A 12,499-nucleotide genomic window follows, 5' to 3' on the forward strand; every position below is an offset into this window, starting at 1 on the left:
GCAGCAGCTCTGACCATGGTTCCCACTGATCGATTGCGCTGTGCCGTCGTTGACGTTCGGATGGGCAAAATCCTTGCTCACTAGCTGGTAAGAGGGTCAGTGCCAGTTTTGATGCGATGTGCGGCCAGGTACTGGAATTAGGTACTTACGATTTTTTTGCTCCAGAACTTCTTTCCCACTGGGGTCTCTGCTTCCTCGTGGAAAGATAGCACTGGTTTGTCGCTAAACGCTCGCTCGAACCCCAAGCAGTCCTCAGCGAAAGCTCGCAAGTCGGGACTCGGAAGACTGTGTCTATGCCTTGAAAATGCTTTGAGTACGTGATCGACATTCTCCCAAAGACGGCTGTCTGGCTGGGCATGGGGACACGAGAACAGCACCGCTCCTGCGGTGTGTTGTAATAAGTCTTGCCACCGCTGAAGCGTATGTGCGTAACAAAGAAATCGTTTCAAAATCAAGCTTCCGAGACTGTGCGCCGTAAGTATCAGTGGACAGCTTCTGTACTATAACAACATGTCAGTTTGATTTTGCGCTTTCGAGTGGCCCAACTTACTGCTTCCCGTGACCGCAGAGACTCTATAGCATCTAAAAGCCGCTTGCTCTCCGTCTGCACCCTCTGCCAGCTCACGTCTTCGCCGTTCAACTCATGCTCGAATGCGAACGCCTCCAGGCCGGAGTGAGGAATCCTGCTGTCGATGTTTTGGAACCACGTTTTGCCGCTCCCATCTGCCCAGTCCTTCGGTGTCAAGGTCCCGATACCAGGGACAGCAATGAAGCTTTGCGCTCGGTATTAGCACTGACCGCTCGTATGAGTAAGAGTATGACTTTTCAACGTACATCGCACGTGGTTCGTGATGAGGGCTGCGATACACTGAGCGGAGAGGCAGAGAGCTCATAGTCCTCTCATCCCGTGGCGCATGTTGTTGACTCCGCCTCGGGCTTCTGTAAAGGTAAAGGTATCAGGACACTCAGCTAGGTAGACCCGCGGGGGCGACAGCACAAAAACCCATAGCCTTGCCTCGTCTCGTTGGGCTTCGCCTCAAATCATGGGTGTGACGTTGTGGCGTGAGCTGTACGGCAGAAGCACCGTTGGAGCCGGTAGGAGGACCAGCCTATTCTATCTGTGCAACTTTCCTGTCTGTCTTGACAGTTTACTTGTTACGACTCACGCGTCCACATAGCAGTTAGAGAATGTGATGATGGTTCCACTTCCCGTCTTGATGGATTTGGCGAGGGTGCTAATGACGAGAAGCACGTGACCAGCTCATCTCCTTTAGCCTACCTGCAACTGCAGTAGCGTCTCTTGCCACAGCAGACCTAAGGAGACGACAGGCCAGTGACTCCGCCAGCGCAGAGGCGAAGCAACCCTCGATGCAGTCAGTCTGGGACAGCCTTAGGATGAGACCTTGAGGAGGCTCATCGGCATTCTGCTATGCGTCGTTGCCTTGCAGTTGGGCGCCAGTGCAGGTAGCATTGGTCGCGTGAGCCCTGCAATGGTTCGCATATGGGCAGCCCTGCGATTCGTAGTGAGTTTGTCCATGCCAGTCTCCTCTCTCGAACAACATTCCGTTGCACCGTGTTCGTTACGATGACATCTGGTCTTGAGCTCACAGCATCGCTAAGCGTGCCTGTCAGCAGAGTTGCAAGTAATCGGAGTAGAAGAGTATCAAGTGAGTTGAAGACGGTCCTGTTGCCACTACTCGAGCGGGAGCTGACATCGCTGGACAGTCAGTGCTGGAGAATATGCTGGTCAGATCCGAGAGCACGTAAAGCAGCCCCTTCACCTAGCACTGTATCCGGGTCAGGTCTATGAGGATCTGTCAGACTATCTACAGAGCACCACGACCACTCCGAGACCACGCGAGCCATTTAATACCCTTCCGAGTCAGCACCGTAGCTACGCAATACTATATGCGCTCGACGGGAGAACGGCCAGGAAGGTGCCTTTCTCTGAGACAGCAACGTGTGTCCGGGAACTCAATGCCAACGCCGCTCAAGGAAGGTCCCAGATACTGTTCCTGAACGGACACCCGAGCCCACAATGGCTCAAGGAGGTTGCAACATCTCTCTCAACAGATCCGGAATTCTTCAATTCCAACATGCTCTTCCGCTGTCGCCGTACTTACTCTGCCTATCCCTCGCTTCCATCAGCCTATGACAACATCTTTCGATTACGCTTCGTGACAATCGGGCGCAGAGAAGCTCGAGAGACTGGCGAGGGCGGCCGTTCCGACCCGAACGAAGTAGACAAGCTCAGAGCAGAAGCCGACCACCAGATGAGGCAATACGGACAACGGCTATCGACTGCCAATGTGCCTTGTGGGGACTCAGTCGTCCGCGAGTACCATGTACTCGGCGAGAGGCATTATTTTTTGGAACAGGAAGTAGCAATATCTATGCACCTGAAGAATGCAGCCTGGACGGGTACTTGGGCATCCCGACCCACTCTCACGCATTTACTGACAGAAGATAATAGCTCTCGTTTGTTCCGACATTGGCAGTAACCTCGCGGAGGGGTTTCCAGGACCATGGTTATCGCAAGAAGATCGCGAATCCAACAGCATTAGCGGTACCACCTTCTATCCAACGATACAGCATCGGAAGAGACTGTCGTTACGTTCAAGACCAGTCCTTGACGCAGAGCAGAGTCCCTTGGACAAGAAGTTCCCTCAGACAGCATCGCTCCTAGCATTCGACTATGGCCACTTCCTTGACAAGTCGGCTATGTCTTCGGACCCTTTCTACGCCTTGGACGACCTCTTCCGGTTCTTTGCTAACAGTGAAAACCAGCTCCTCAATTTGATAGAGTGGTATGTTGGTAATGACACTGGCCATCGATCCCTTACCAACGACAAGCCGAGCGTGTCCGGGCTTGTGTACTATCAGGAGATACTGGAAACTCACGTTGGCCGATTGAGACAGCTCGCCGAAGTTGTGCGCCGGCGTGGAGGTACGCAGTGGCCGCGGGCGCCGCAGCAGGAGAAACATGCGTACAATAAAGCCGAGGACGCAGCAGTAAACTTGCTTCGCGACATTGAGTACCTACAGCGTCGGGCTGACGACATCCGTAAACGCTGCGAACGTGGGATCGCCGTCATTATGAACAACCTCAATCTTGCCGAGTCGAAGCGTGCCATGTCGCAGGCGAAGCTACTGACAAAGCTCACCATCATGGCGTTCATCTACATACCATTATCGTTCACGACGTCATTCTTTGGCATGAATCTTGTTCGGGTCGGCACTGGCATGAGGGCAATGTGCATCTGGCTTGGAGCCTCCGCGCTAGTTGTCCTCTTGACCATAGCGGTGTACTACATGGAGCGCATCCAGAAGGGTGTCGGCAAGTGGTTGAGCCGACGAAGACATGGACGGCAAGAGCACAAGGTCGAGAACATGGCATGATGTTACGTCCCGCTGCGGTCGTCTGACCACGATACAGACCGTGCGCCATGTTTGTGCTTGCACACCGCCATGTGCTCCTATCTGGCTCGTGGCGGTCAGCAATGGTGAAGGGTATCAATGTTTACGTCCGGAGAGCCGAACTGGTCTCAATCGATAGCGTTGGGCTTCGTCTGGGTAGATAGCAATGATTGTTCACGCGAACGTTGACAAAGTCAAACGCAGGCGTTGCATAGTATCTGTGTCGTTTCTATAAGGCGCAGTTGGAATTCGGTAGTGCAAGTCCGTACGCAGACGGGTGGCACCAGGAATCTATAGGCTCGCCTCAGCGCGGTCTCGGCCACCTGCATAGCCTTGTGGCTCTCCAGCCACTTAGACGAAATTCCTCGCATGTACTTGAGTCGACCAAGGGAGCGTCCAGAGAGTCTCACTCGCTGCATTTTCAACAATGCCTAACCAAATTTCGAAAGCCGGTATCGCCTTTGGGCTGCGCAACGACGACGACAACAAACCATCGAACGCTCTACGCCAACCTTGGCGAGCGGTCTGGCCTGCGAACAACCAGTCTACGTCAACAACAGAGTATACAGTCCTATACGGGTATCAAAAAGGGGCGAAAATGACGACCCAGGGGAGTGCGGGCGAATCTAGCATGAGAATCCAGTACGACACCGGCGCGCATTAGTATGTGAATTCACGCCTGCTTCACAGCAGTTACAGCCTGCTAATTGATCCAGCAAGCAAGAAACGAAAGTGTGAAATGGTCTGAGAGGGCTGGTTAGGGAGGCGCAGCAGCTTTTCAGGCAGCCAGAGGGGGCTCTTGTCGGCCGGCGTTCTATTGGAAGGCATCATAGATCTGCTTATCAGGCAGTGGAAAGCGGTTGAGAATATTGGAGTCGATACAACTCAATTTCCGGCATCGATCGCACCATTGTTGTAATAAGCGATTGCTCGCACCTCGATGCTCTCTCGAGGTATACCTTCGTTGGCGGAGTCCGGACGTTGAAAGGAACTGTGAGGCACTCCTGCAGATTGTGGTCAGCACAGAGTCACGTTAGACAATAAGATTGACGCACCAAGATGTCCGGAAGCATTCGAGTCTGCCTGCAGGAAGACCCATGCTTCGCTAGGTGTCTGGTCGCTGATGAAATACCACTCTTGCTTCGGGTTATGCTGGACGAGAAGGTTCTCTACCACGCGGTCTGAGAACACAATGTCGCTTTCCCGCAGATCGTCCTTAGATACTGTCGAAGCATCGCAAACAGCTAATGGCCAGTCTTTGATCGGCCCTCGAAGTGGTTTCCAGATGCTGTTCCGAGTTTAGTGCTGGTCCTTGTCCACGGCTTTGAATGACCACGTACTTGACAAACTGTAGGTCACCCGAAGGAAGTTCAATGCCTTTCAGCTCGTTCATGTGTTCTGCCAATCCTGCTGCCCAAGATGGAGTGACATCTGATGAATCTAGGTCAGACGTGAAGGATGGGGCAGGGCCACATCGACACCTACCAACATGGGCCGTATTAGTGGGCTGATTATACCTATACGGCTTCCCCGTTGCGACTGGGAAACTTGCGTCTCGTTTTCGCAGCTGTCCGAGTCAATGACCGTCCTTGAACCTGGCCCCAAAGTACTTGCCACATGTTCGAAGATTTGCACGCGTGATGCACCGAGCAGCTCTTGAACTGCTTCAGCGACCTGCTTGAAGTACACCTTGCGCACGAGGTCTTCGTTGTCGTATTCTTCGTAGGACAGCTGGTCCTCGAGCTTGATGATCGTGAACCCGTTCCGAGGAACGCTGAACTGCGCCTCCCGTCCACGGACATCAGCCAGGCGCTGCATGTGCTCATCTGACACTATGTTGGTGGGCGGAAAGCCGTCTGGAGCCTCGTACTTGAGTTGGTATGGCTTCTCCAGGCATCCTTGCGGTTGGGGCGTGATGAAGTTGATGGCACCGGTCACCATGCGTGTGGTCGCCATTGCCGCTCTCTGCTCACCGTGAATGGACATTCGTCCCATCCCGGCGGAGCAGAGATGCTTCATTAGCACTATGTACCAGCATCATGCCGTACGATATCAAAACCAGAGCATGAGTTGCTAGGGAGTACGGTGAGACTGCTCGCTGCGCATGCCTAGATTGGTCTAGTCTAGTTTTGTTTTAACCAATTTAGAATTCGTCAATTTCCAATGCCTCTTTCCCAACCAAACCAACATATTGAATAGTCATATATGTTCATGGGAGCCAATGCGGTTTGTAAGATGCTTGATTGAACAGTCTAAGCTGTAAGTACTGCACTGGTTACGCAGTAGTCAGAAACTTGATCTCAACTTGCCACCACGGACCGTCACTGGCAGCCCCCGGCTGGTAGCTGCACTGAAGTGTGATGAAGAACACGAGCAGTAGAGGCTTCACACGGTCAAGGTCTATCGCCTTGGGGTGCACGGCTCGACCCAGGTTGTGCGGGGACATCGCAAGGCCAAGCTATCACCCCAAGGGGGCGAGCCACTATCGCATCGGACCACATGCCTGGCGTAGCACAACCGGCGTGGATGTTTTGCCCTCACAGGCACAGAGAAGCATAAAGAAGTCGACTTCACGCAATATGCCGTATTCTTCCGTTCTCACTTTGTTAGTACGTCGATGAGGCCCAAGTCTGTGGTGTCAACCGTGATGTCCAGAGTCTTGTCAAATAAAGGAGTGGAAGCAAAAGTCCGGGAGCGCGAATCTTTCATGTGAGAACGACGAACCTCACGTGAGCTCGGCAGAAACTCGGCCATCAAGATTCAGGAGTTATATTAGGATTGCAAAGTCCAGCTTCTCATGTGAGTCCAGCAATGGATGGAGCCTTCGGATCCAGCAATGGTGAAGTTGGTTTGTCACTCCAACAAATGGAGACTCTCGAGGGAGAAAAGCCCACTTGCCGCTCAAAGTTTGGGAGATTAGTCTTGCACGATTGCGAACTTCTGTTCATTGAGTGCAAGGATACTCTTTTGTTCATCAATCAATTGAAGAAGGCCTTGGGCTCGATTTGAGCTGGAGTGTTCGTTCGTACTGGTCCAAGCAGCTTCCAGTCCGTCTCAACATTCTTTTTGGTCACGGTCGTGGTGAGAATCGATCGCCGTGATGTAACAAGCTGTCTCGAACCGGCGCTGACGATTGCGTCTGTCCTGCGACAGCAGCCCACGTTGAATGCTCAAAGTGCAGTACAGCCGGATCTCGTAAGCTTCGTCGTGCTGTGTTCTGCTCGGCGACAGAGCTCTGAGTCTCCAATCATGGCCAACTGGGTCACCGACTTTGTCCGAAGGCACTCAGCTCCCAAGGCGCCCTCTTCTACCAACCAGGCTCTCCGTGCTCTCCGTCCTCCTCAATTGCACAGGATCGTACTCTGTCGAAAACGACGCTGCACCAGACATGCTCGGCCGCAAATTTGCACCGCTTTCGTGGTCACTGCCAAAAGGCTGCAGCTCTTGCGCAGCCTGGAGGCAGCCTTCGCAGGTATTCGCCATGGGACCTCGCACGAAGAAGCGCTCCACGACCAGGCAGTACAGCACCCAAGCAGCATGAAGCAACACAAGGTCAGCCAGCAGGATAGAGATGAAGATGTTGCCCGCGGTCTTCAGGCGGGGAACCGAGCATAAGTATTTGGTCGAGATGACTGACGGAGTCACTTCCAGCGGTCCCGAGCCCAAGCTGTCGCGCAACTCTTCGTACGTGCCATCCGGTACATCTGGCATGAGATATGGTACACCGACGACCATATCCGCGTTGTGGAGTGAGCTGAAGTTTCTCGAGAAGAACTGCATGTGATCAGGGTTCGCCACGATGTTGGATGAGCTGGAGGCGTTGATCTGGCCGAGATCCGTCATGACTGCACTGTACATGGCTTTCGCCAGGGTGTCGGCTTGTTTCCACATTGGAGGACCGTCGGTTCCTGCCACACTGGGCTCCTCTACGAATGCCTGTACGGAGTTGGTGCCATAGTAGAACGTCTTGGTCAGCTCCGCCGTGAAGTCGAACCACAGATCGAAGAAGTCGAGTTGCGTGATATCACCTTGTGCTTCGTGTCGATAGAAGTTGGCAGCTCCAGAAGGTATCTCCTTGCCTTCATTGTAGCTGCTAAAGTTGTTCCCTAGGAGGTCGTACAGGATGACATCGGTATCGAGCCAGGAAGCCGTGAGTAATTGCTGGGCCCACCAGAGACTCGCTTTCGTAGTAACGTTGGTCGCGATGAAACTGGAAGAGCCGGGACTGAAGTGACTCTGTTTGGGGTTGTAGAGGCTTGTGAAGTTCAAAACTGTCAAGCCATTTGGCCCCTCGATTGTACAGGTAGAAAATGCACGAGTGTCAATGGCACACAGGGCTAGCGCACGCTGCGTCGGGGTCTGGTACGGGCTGCAATCGAAGTCCATCGTAATGTTGAGGACCTTGCACTCTTTTAGAACGTTGTCCAGGTAAGGAAGAGATGGCGAAGTAGTGTTGACCCCATGCTCGATGGTGTGAACGCTTGTTAACGTGTACGAGAGCGCGGTCTGGTTCGTGAAGAACTGAGAGTTCACCGGCAAGTTAGCAGGTTCGCACGACGCCTCGATGTTCTGTCGGAGCCAGCTTGGCCAGCTCTTGAACCATAGCTCCTTGCCGATGCTGTCCGGGTCGCTGGCGTACACTGTCGTAAGCTCATAGCCGGAAGCAACGAAGTTGGCGAAAGATACCAGTATGGTGATAACAAGGCCTCCGATTATGGCCACTGGTGTAAACCAACGCAGTGGGTACGGCCGTTGAATATTATAGCTGAAGAAGGAGGTATGCGAGGCACGCTCGCCAGTGCGTGCCATTGCGAGAATTCACTCAGTAGGCCTCGTGAAGGTTCTTCCAGTCTCGCCTTTGGTTCATCACCAAAGCAACGGTAGGCCAAAGGCTCCGGTACCACCGTCGACAAGGCCATAATATGGGCTCTTTGCCGCTACAGCAAGCGTGTGCTAGTGCCGTGTGCTACGTATAGCATGCATGGTGAAGGAAGTAGCGTGCTGTTGGTCGAGCATGGGTGTTGTTCCGACTTCGGCTTCCGCGATGAGGTCTAAACAGTCTACCGCCTTTATCGCCGGTATTTCCAGCGCACGATCGCCTTTCTCATAAGAGGCAAGAAGTTTTATCAATCGTGTATACAACCACTCAGGTATAAAAATGAATGCAAGAGTCGAGACGGAACGACTTCATCTCGTTCCGCTCTGACTTTCAATTCGGCTGAGTCTCGGCAGAACAATCGGAGATCAAGGCGGATTTCAGACAAGTCGACCCTTACGATCCATGTGAAACAGCGAAGGGAGAGCGTAGATGGCATAGGTACCCGAAGTTCTGAGAGCCAGCACTCACAGCATCTCCTGGAAGACAATGCCCATGCACTTGGGCTCACTTTGCGGATGGTTTGGCTTCGTCGCGAGCATTGAGCAGACGGATATGCATTGCACCTCTGAGCGCATCTGGTAGCAGCGCGATCCAAAGCATTCAGTAATGCGATGACCAAGTTATTGTCCAGTAATGCCGGCTTCGTGGGTTGTGTTCTGTGGTTTGGGAGCCTTCCACATTATGCTCTGTATGCTTTCGATCTATCGATCATCATGGAAAACAGATCAGCTGCTTCTCTCCCTATATTCTTACAGTTATGTACATAGTCGTCTGGTTATTGAGACCGGACCTCCTACTCCTGGTTGCCCTAAAACTTAAACCCCCTCATCATCCTCCCTCTTCCCAAACGCGTACACCAGCCCACCACTGAGTATATTCACCACACACAGCCCCATCGTCGCTCCCCTCACCAAGCCTCTCGCCCCAAACTTGCTCCCAAATGCCTGCCGCCGTCTCCTCGCCAGGACCAGATATGCCGCTGACCACGCGGACGTCAAGCCCGCGGCATCCTTCTTGAATCCTTGGAGATTGAGGTAGGAGCTGAAGAGGAAGATGGGCGGGAAGAGCATCGGTAGGGTCTGGAATGGTCGAGCATGTTGGGCGAAGATGAGGGTTGCTATAAGGGCTGGTGGAACGGAGTGTTCTGTGGAGGTGAAGTGTTAATACCCATATGGCCGAGAAGGATTGACAGAAGAGCTAGCACGTACTACCCCATGCTGAGGCCAACTGTAGGGCACCTTGCTTTGCTTCTTCGGGGTTGTCGGGGGTCTTTGATGGCATTGGCATGGTTGCGGTTTGGTGTGAGGGTTGTTGGCTGGGTCGCGGAACAAGGGATATTGATGTTGATATCACAGTATCATTGATCCATCCTACTGTCCTTCCGACTTTGCCTGGCCTTCCAATGTGTTGTTGTAGATGTGCACGTGAAGAAGTGAATTGAATCGTCTAGATGGACGTCATTCGGCAGGTTCCGCTTTCCGCTCGCTCAATCTGGACCCCGAGATGGAGATATCAACACGTTACCTACATCCATATCGACATCCTTCGGCTGTACATTTGACAGCCTCTATCCTCGAGGCGAAAGACTTGACACCTACCGCACTCCCACCACACTGACTCACGCCACGCGACAACACCACCACTTTACCACCCCCCACCACCACCCCACCGCGCCTCGAGCGCCCGCACCCCACCACCATGTCCGCGAAATCCTCCGGCGCCCAACCCAATGGCACCCCCAACGGCGACACCAAATCCCGCACCCACCACGACGGCAGCAGCGGCCGCGCCTTCACCGTCGAGCAAAAAGCCGCCGTAATCCGCGTCAAGAGATGCAAACCGACCGACTTCTACGACATCCTGGGGCTGGAAGAGGTGCGCTCGTCATGCACAGATTCAGAGATCAAAAAGGCGTACCGGAAACTGAGTCTACTTACGCATCCGGACAAGAATGGCTATCCTGGGGCAGACGATGCGTTCAAAATGGTTTCGCGAGCATTCCAGATATTGAGCGATGCGGAGAAGAAGCAGAAGTATGACAAGTTCGGTGGAGATCCGGACAACAGGTTCTCGGGCATGGGAGGGGGAGGAGGAGCAAGCGCATCGCCTTTCTCCGGCTTTGCGTCCCAGCGGGGACCTGCGCGGGGCCCGATGTTCGAGGAGGAGATATCGCCGGAAGAGCTGTTCAGACAATTCTTCGGCGGAGGCATGGGCGGTGGGCCGTTTGGTGGGATGGGAGGGTTCGGAGGGCCGGGGTTCGTGTTCAATATGGGTGGTGGGCCTGGCGTGCGGATACATCAGTTTGGCGGGAACAGGCCGCGGAGACGGCCGCATAACCATGAGACGGGACAGCGGGGACCTACGGGACCGATGGAAACGCTGCGGAGTCTGCTGCCGCTGTTGCTGCTGTTTGTGCTACCGCTATTGAGCTCGCTGTTCACTGGGTCTGGCTCGTCGGGACCGAAGATCTTCATGGGGAAGCAAGCGCAGTCGCCTTACACAATGTCACATACGAGCGACCGGCTGAGCGTACCATACTGGGTGAATCCGGCGGACGTGACGGAGTTCACACCGAAGAAGTGGAAAGAGCTGGATAAGGTGGCGGAAGGGCAGTACGTGGGTCAGCTATCAGCAGAGTGCGAGTGGGAGAACAACCGGCGGCAGCAGTTGGCAAATGATGCGCAAGGCTTCTTTTTCACGGATCAGATCAAGCTGGATCTGGCGAGACAGATGGAGAGGCCGAGCTGTACCAAGCTGGCAAGTCTTCCGGGTTATAGTTGGCGATAGACGTTACGTGCTTTGGTTGGCGAGGCGTTTGGGGCTTGGAGCGATTGAAAACTTGTATAGCGACATTGATACCAACGATTACCATCTCTCGCACACGTCTCTGAACCTTGCCATAACACCCGATGACTAAGTGAATAGCCTGCCCTCATCCTCATTGCCGCCCGCTATTCCAAAGAGTTCATGCTGCCAGGCTATGTTAAGACCCATATTTGCACCACAGCCACACTCCCAGGCCAAGCACCAAACAAAGAAAAAGCCAGCCACAGCAACCACATCCTGAGGACTCCTTCGGTGTATCCCAGGGCTGGCGGTTGGTAGGTAGAAGGGGCCGACGTTCTCCCACAGTACTGCAGTAGGACGGGATACCTGCCGCTGGTATGCGTATCGAGGGGCGTGTAGCTTGCTGCTGTTGGATGATTGCTGCGTATGACGAGGGCGTGGCGCTGCCGAAAAGATCAAAACTCGTATCGGCTTGATGGTAGTTGTGGCCGGTGAGGTTGGGCGTGATACTCTTCGGGATCAGCTGCCGGGCTTCGCAGAATTGCTCTCGGGGTGTGTAGCCGTTGAGCTTTCTTACACAAAGAAGCAATCTCTGCAAAGATGATTCGTCGAGCTGGAAATTTGTAGTGCGTGGGGTGCTACCGCCCCAATAGTGTTTGGCGCCCTTCCACCGCATCGTCCAGACACTTGTTATTTTCACGTAACCTGGCCTTGAAATCGTGGCGTTTTTGTGAAGTGTCAAGGTCCGGTATGCCGTATCGCCCGCCGTGAAGTGTGGGTGATCGGGTGCAGGTGTCATGGCGAGGTATTGGTTGTAGCGTTTGCATAACAGCTTGCCACCGAAGGTAGTGAGCTATAAACTGTACATCAGTGCCAGCCTCCAAAGCGCTTGCTCTGCAAGTTTTTACCGGTACAAAATGGATGCGGTCTGGCGATGTTGTGGATCTGGAGATGACCAGAAGCGGATGATCGTAGAACCCGTCCTCCGGGTGCTGTCCTTGGTTGGTGATGCTGACGACAGGCTCATCATTCTTTGGAGCATGATGTCCCAGCGCGGTCAGGACTTCGTGCTTCGGCGGGAGCCAGAGTAGGACGCCCTGCTCGACATCTTGCGACTGAAGTGTTGAGCTGTATTGCGGCATCGCAGCGTCGACTATTTGAAGTGGATTGCGCGAACGAAAAGTGATGGACGAAAAGCGTAGTGAAAAAGGGTTTCTTTTGCGAGATACTTATCTCGGGCTTTGGAACATTAGAGCTTCACGTTCAGGCGCAACTGTTCAGCTGCTGCCTTCAAGCGAGGCGATGCAACTGAGTGAAGCTGCTGTGCCGTAAAGGTGCTGCGAGACTGACTGGCGGTGTCGAAAGGTCCGGTCACTGTCTGTGAATGCGTGGCATGTGCACTTGAATCGTTGGATT

The 12,499-nt window shown here is 53.7% G+C and overlaps 7 protein-coding genes across 7 annotated transcripts; 3 read left to right on the forward strand and 4 right to left on the reverse strand.

Annotated features, from left to right (window-relative positions):
- Positions 1-2,096: 2,096 nt before the first annotated feature.
- LTR77_004226 (uncharacterized protein) lies at positions 2,097-3,399 on the forward strand (the record flags this gene model as incomplete). The annotated part of the gene is made up of 2 exons (XM_064801480.1): positions 2,097-2,421; positions 2,474-3,399. 2 exons carry the CDS (start codon positions 2,097-2,099, stop codon positions 3,397-3,399), a joined length of 1,251 nt encoding a protein of 416 aa, XP_064660110.1.
- A 445-nt stretch (positions 3,400-3,844) lies between these two features.
- Positions 3,845-4,155, forward strand: LTR77_004227 (uncharacterized protein; the record flags this gene model as incomplete). The annotated part of the gene is made up of 2 exons (XM_064801481.1): positions 3,845-4,080; positions 4,134-4,155. The coding sequence occupies 2 exons, from the start codon at positions 3,845-3,847 to the stop codon at positions 4,153-4,155; spliced, it is 258 nt and encodes an 85-aa protein (XP_064660111.1).
- A 147-nt stretch (positions 4,156-4,302) lies between these two features.
- LTR77_004228 (uncharacterized protein) lies at positions 4,303-5,373 on the reverse strand (the record flags this gene model as incomplete). The annotated part of the gene is made up of 4 exons (XM_064801482.1): positions 4,303-4,421; positions 4,473-4,705; positions 4,758-4,848; positions 4,935-5,373. The coding sequence occupies 4 exons, from the start codon at positions 5,371-5,373 to the stop codon at positions 4,303-4,305; spliced, it is 882 nt and encodes a 293-aa protein (XP_064660112.1).
- A 1,022-nt stretch (positions 5,374-6,395) lies between these two features.
- LTR77_004229 (uncharacterized protein) lies at positions 6,396-8,226 on the reverse strand (the record flags this gene model as incomplete). Its single annotated transcript, XM_064801483.1, has 2 exons — positions 6,396-6,561; positions 6,779-8,226. 2 exons carry the CDS (start codon positions 8,224-8,226, stop codon positions 6,396-6,398), a joined length of 1,614 nt encoding a protein of 537 aa, XP_064660113.1.
- Positions 8,227-9,111: 885 nt separating this feature from the next.
- LTR77_004230 (uncharacterized protein) lies at positions 9,112-9,583 on the reverse strand (the record flags this gene model as incomplete). Its single annotated transcript, XM_064801484.1, has 2 exons — positions 9,112-9,440; positions 9,505-9,583. 2 exons carry the CDS (start codon positions 9,581-9,583, stop codon positions 9,112-9,114), a joined length of 408 nt encoding a protein of 135 aa, XP_064660114.1.
- A 411-nt stretch (positions 9,584-9,994) lies between these two features.
- On the forward strand, positions 9,995-11,083 carry HLJ1 (Chaperone protein dnaJ; the record flags this gene model as incomplete). Its single annotated transcript, XM_064801485.1, has 1 exon — positions 9,995-11,083. One exon carries the CDS (start codon positions 9,995-9,997, stop codon positions 11,081-11,083), a length of 1,089 nt encoding a protein of 362 aa, XP_064660115.1.
- Positions 11,084-11,279: 196 nt separating this feature from the next.
- LTR77_004232 (uncharacterized protein) lies at positions 11,280-12,225 on the reverse strand (the record flags this gene model as incomplete). The annotated part of the gene is made up of 2 exons (XM_064801486.1): positions 11,280-11,936; positions 11,992-12,225. 2 exons carry the CDS (start codon positions 12,223-12,225, stop codon positions 11,280-11,282), a joined length of 891 nt encoding a protein of 296 aa, XP_064660116.1.
- Positions 12,226-12,499: the final 274 nt, after the last annotated feature.

The sequence above is a fragment of the Saxophila tyrrhenica genome, assembly GCF_035928015.1.
Source record: "Saxophila tyrrhenica strain CCFEE 5935 chromosome Unknown scaffold_6, whole genome shotgun sequence".
Classification (NCBI taxonomy): Eukaryota; Fungi; Ascomycota; class Dothideomycetes; order Mycosphaerellales; family Extremaceae; genus Saxophila; species Saxophila tyrrhenica.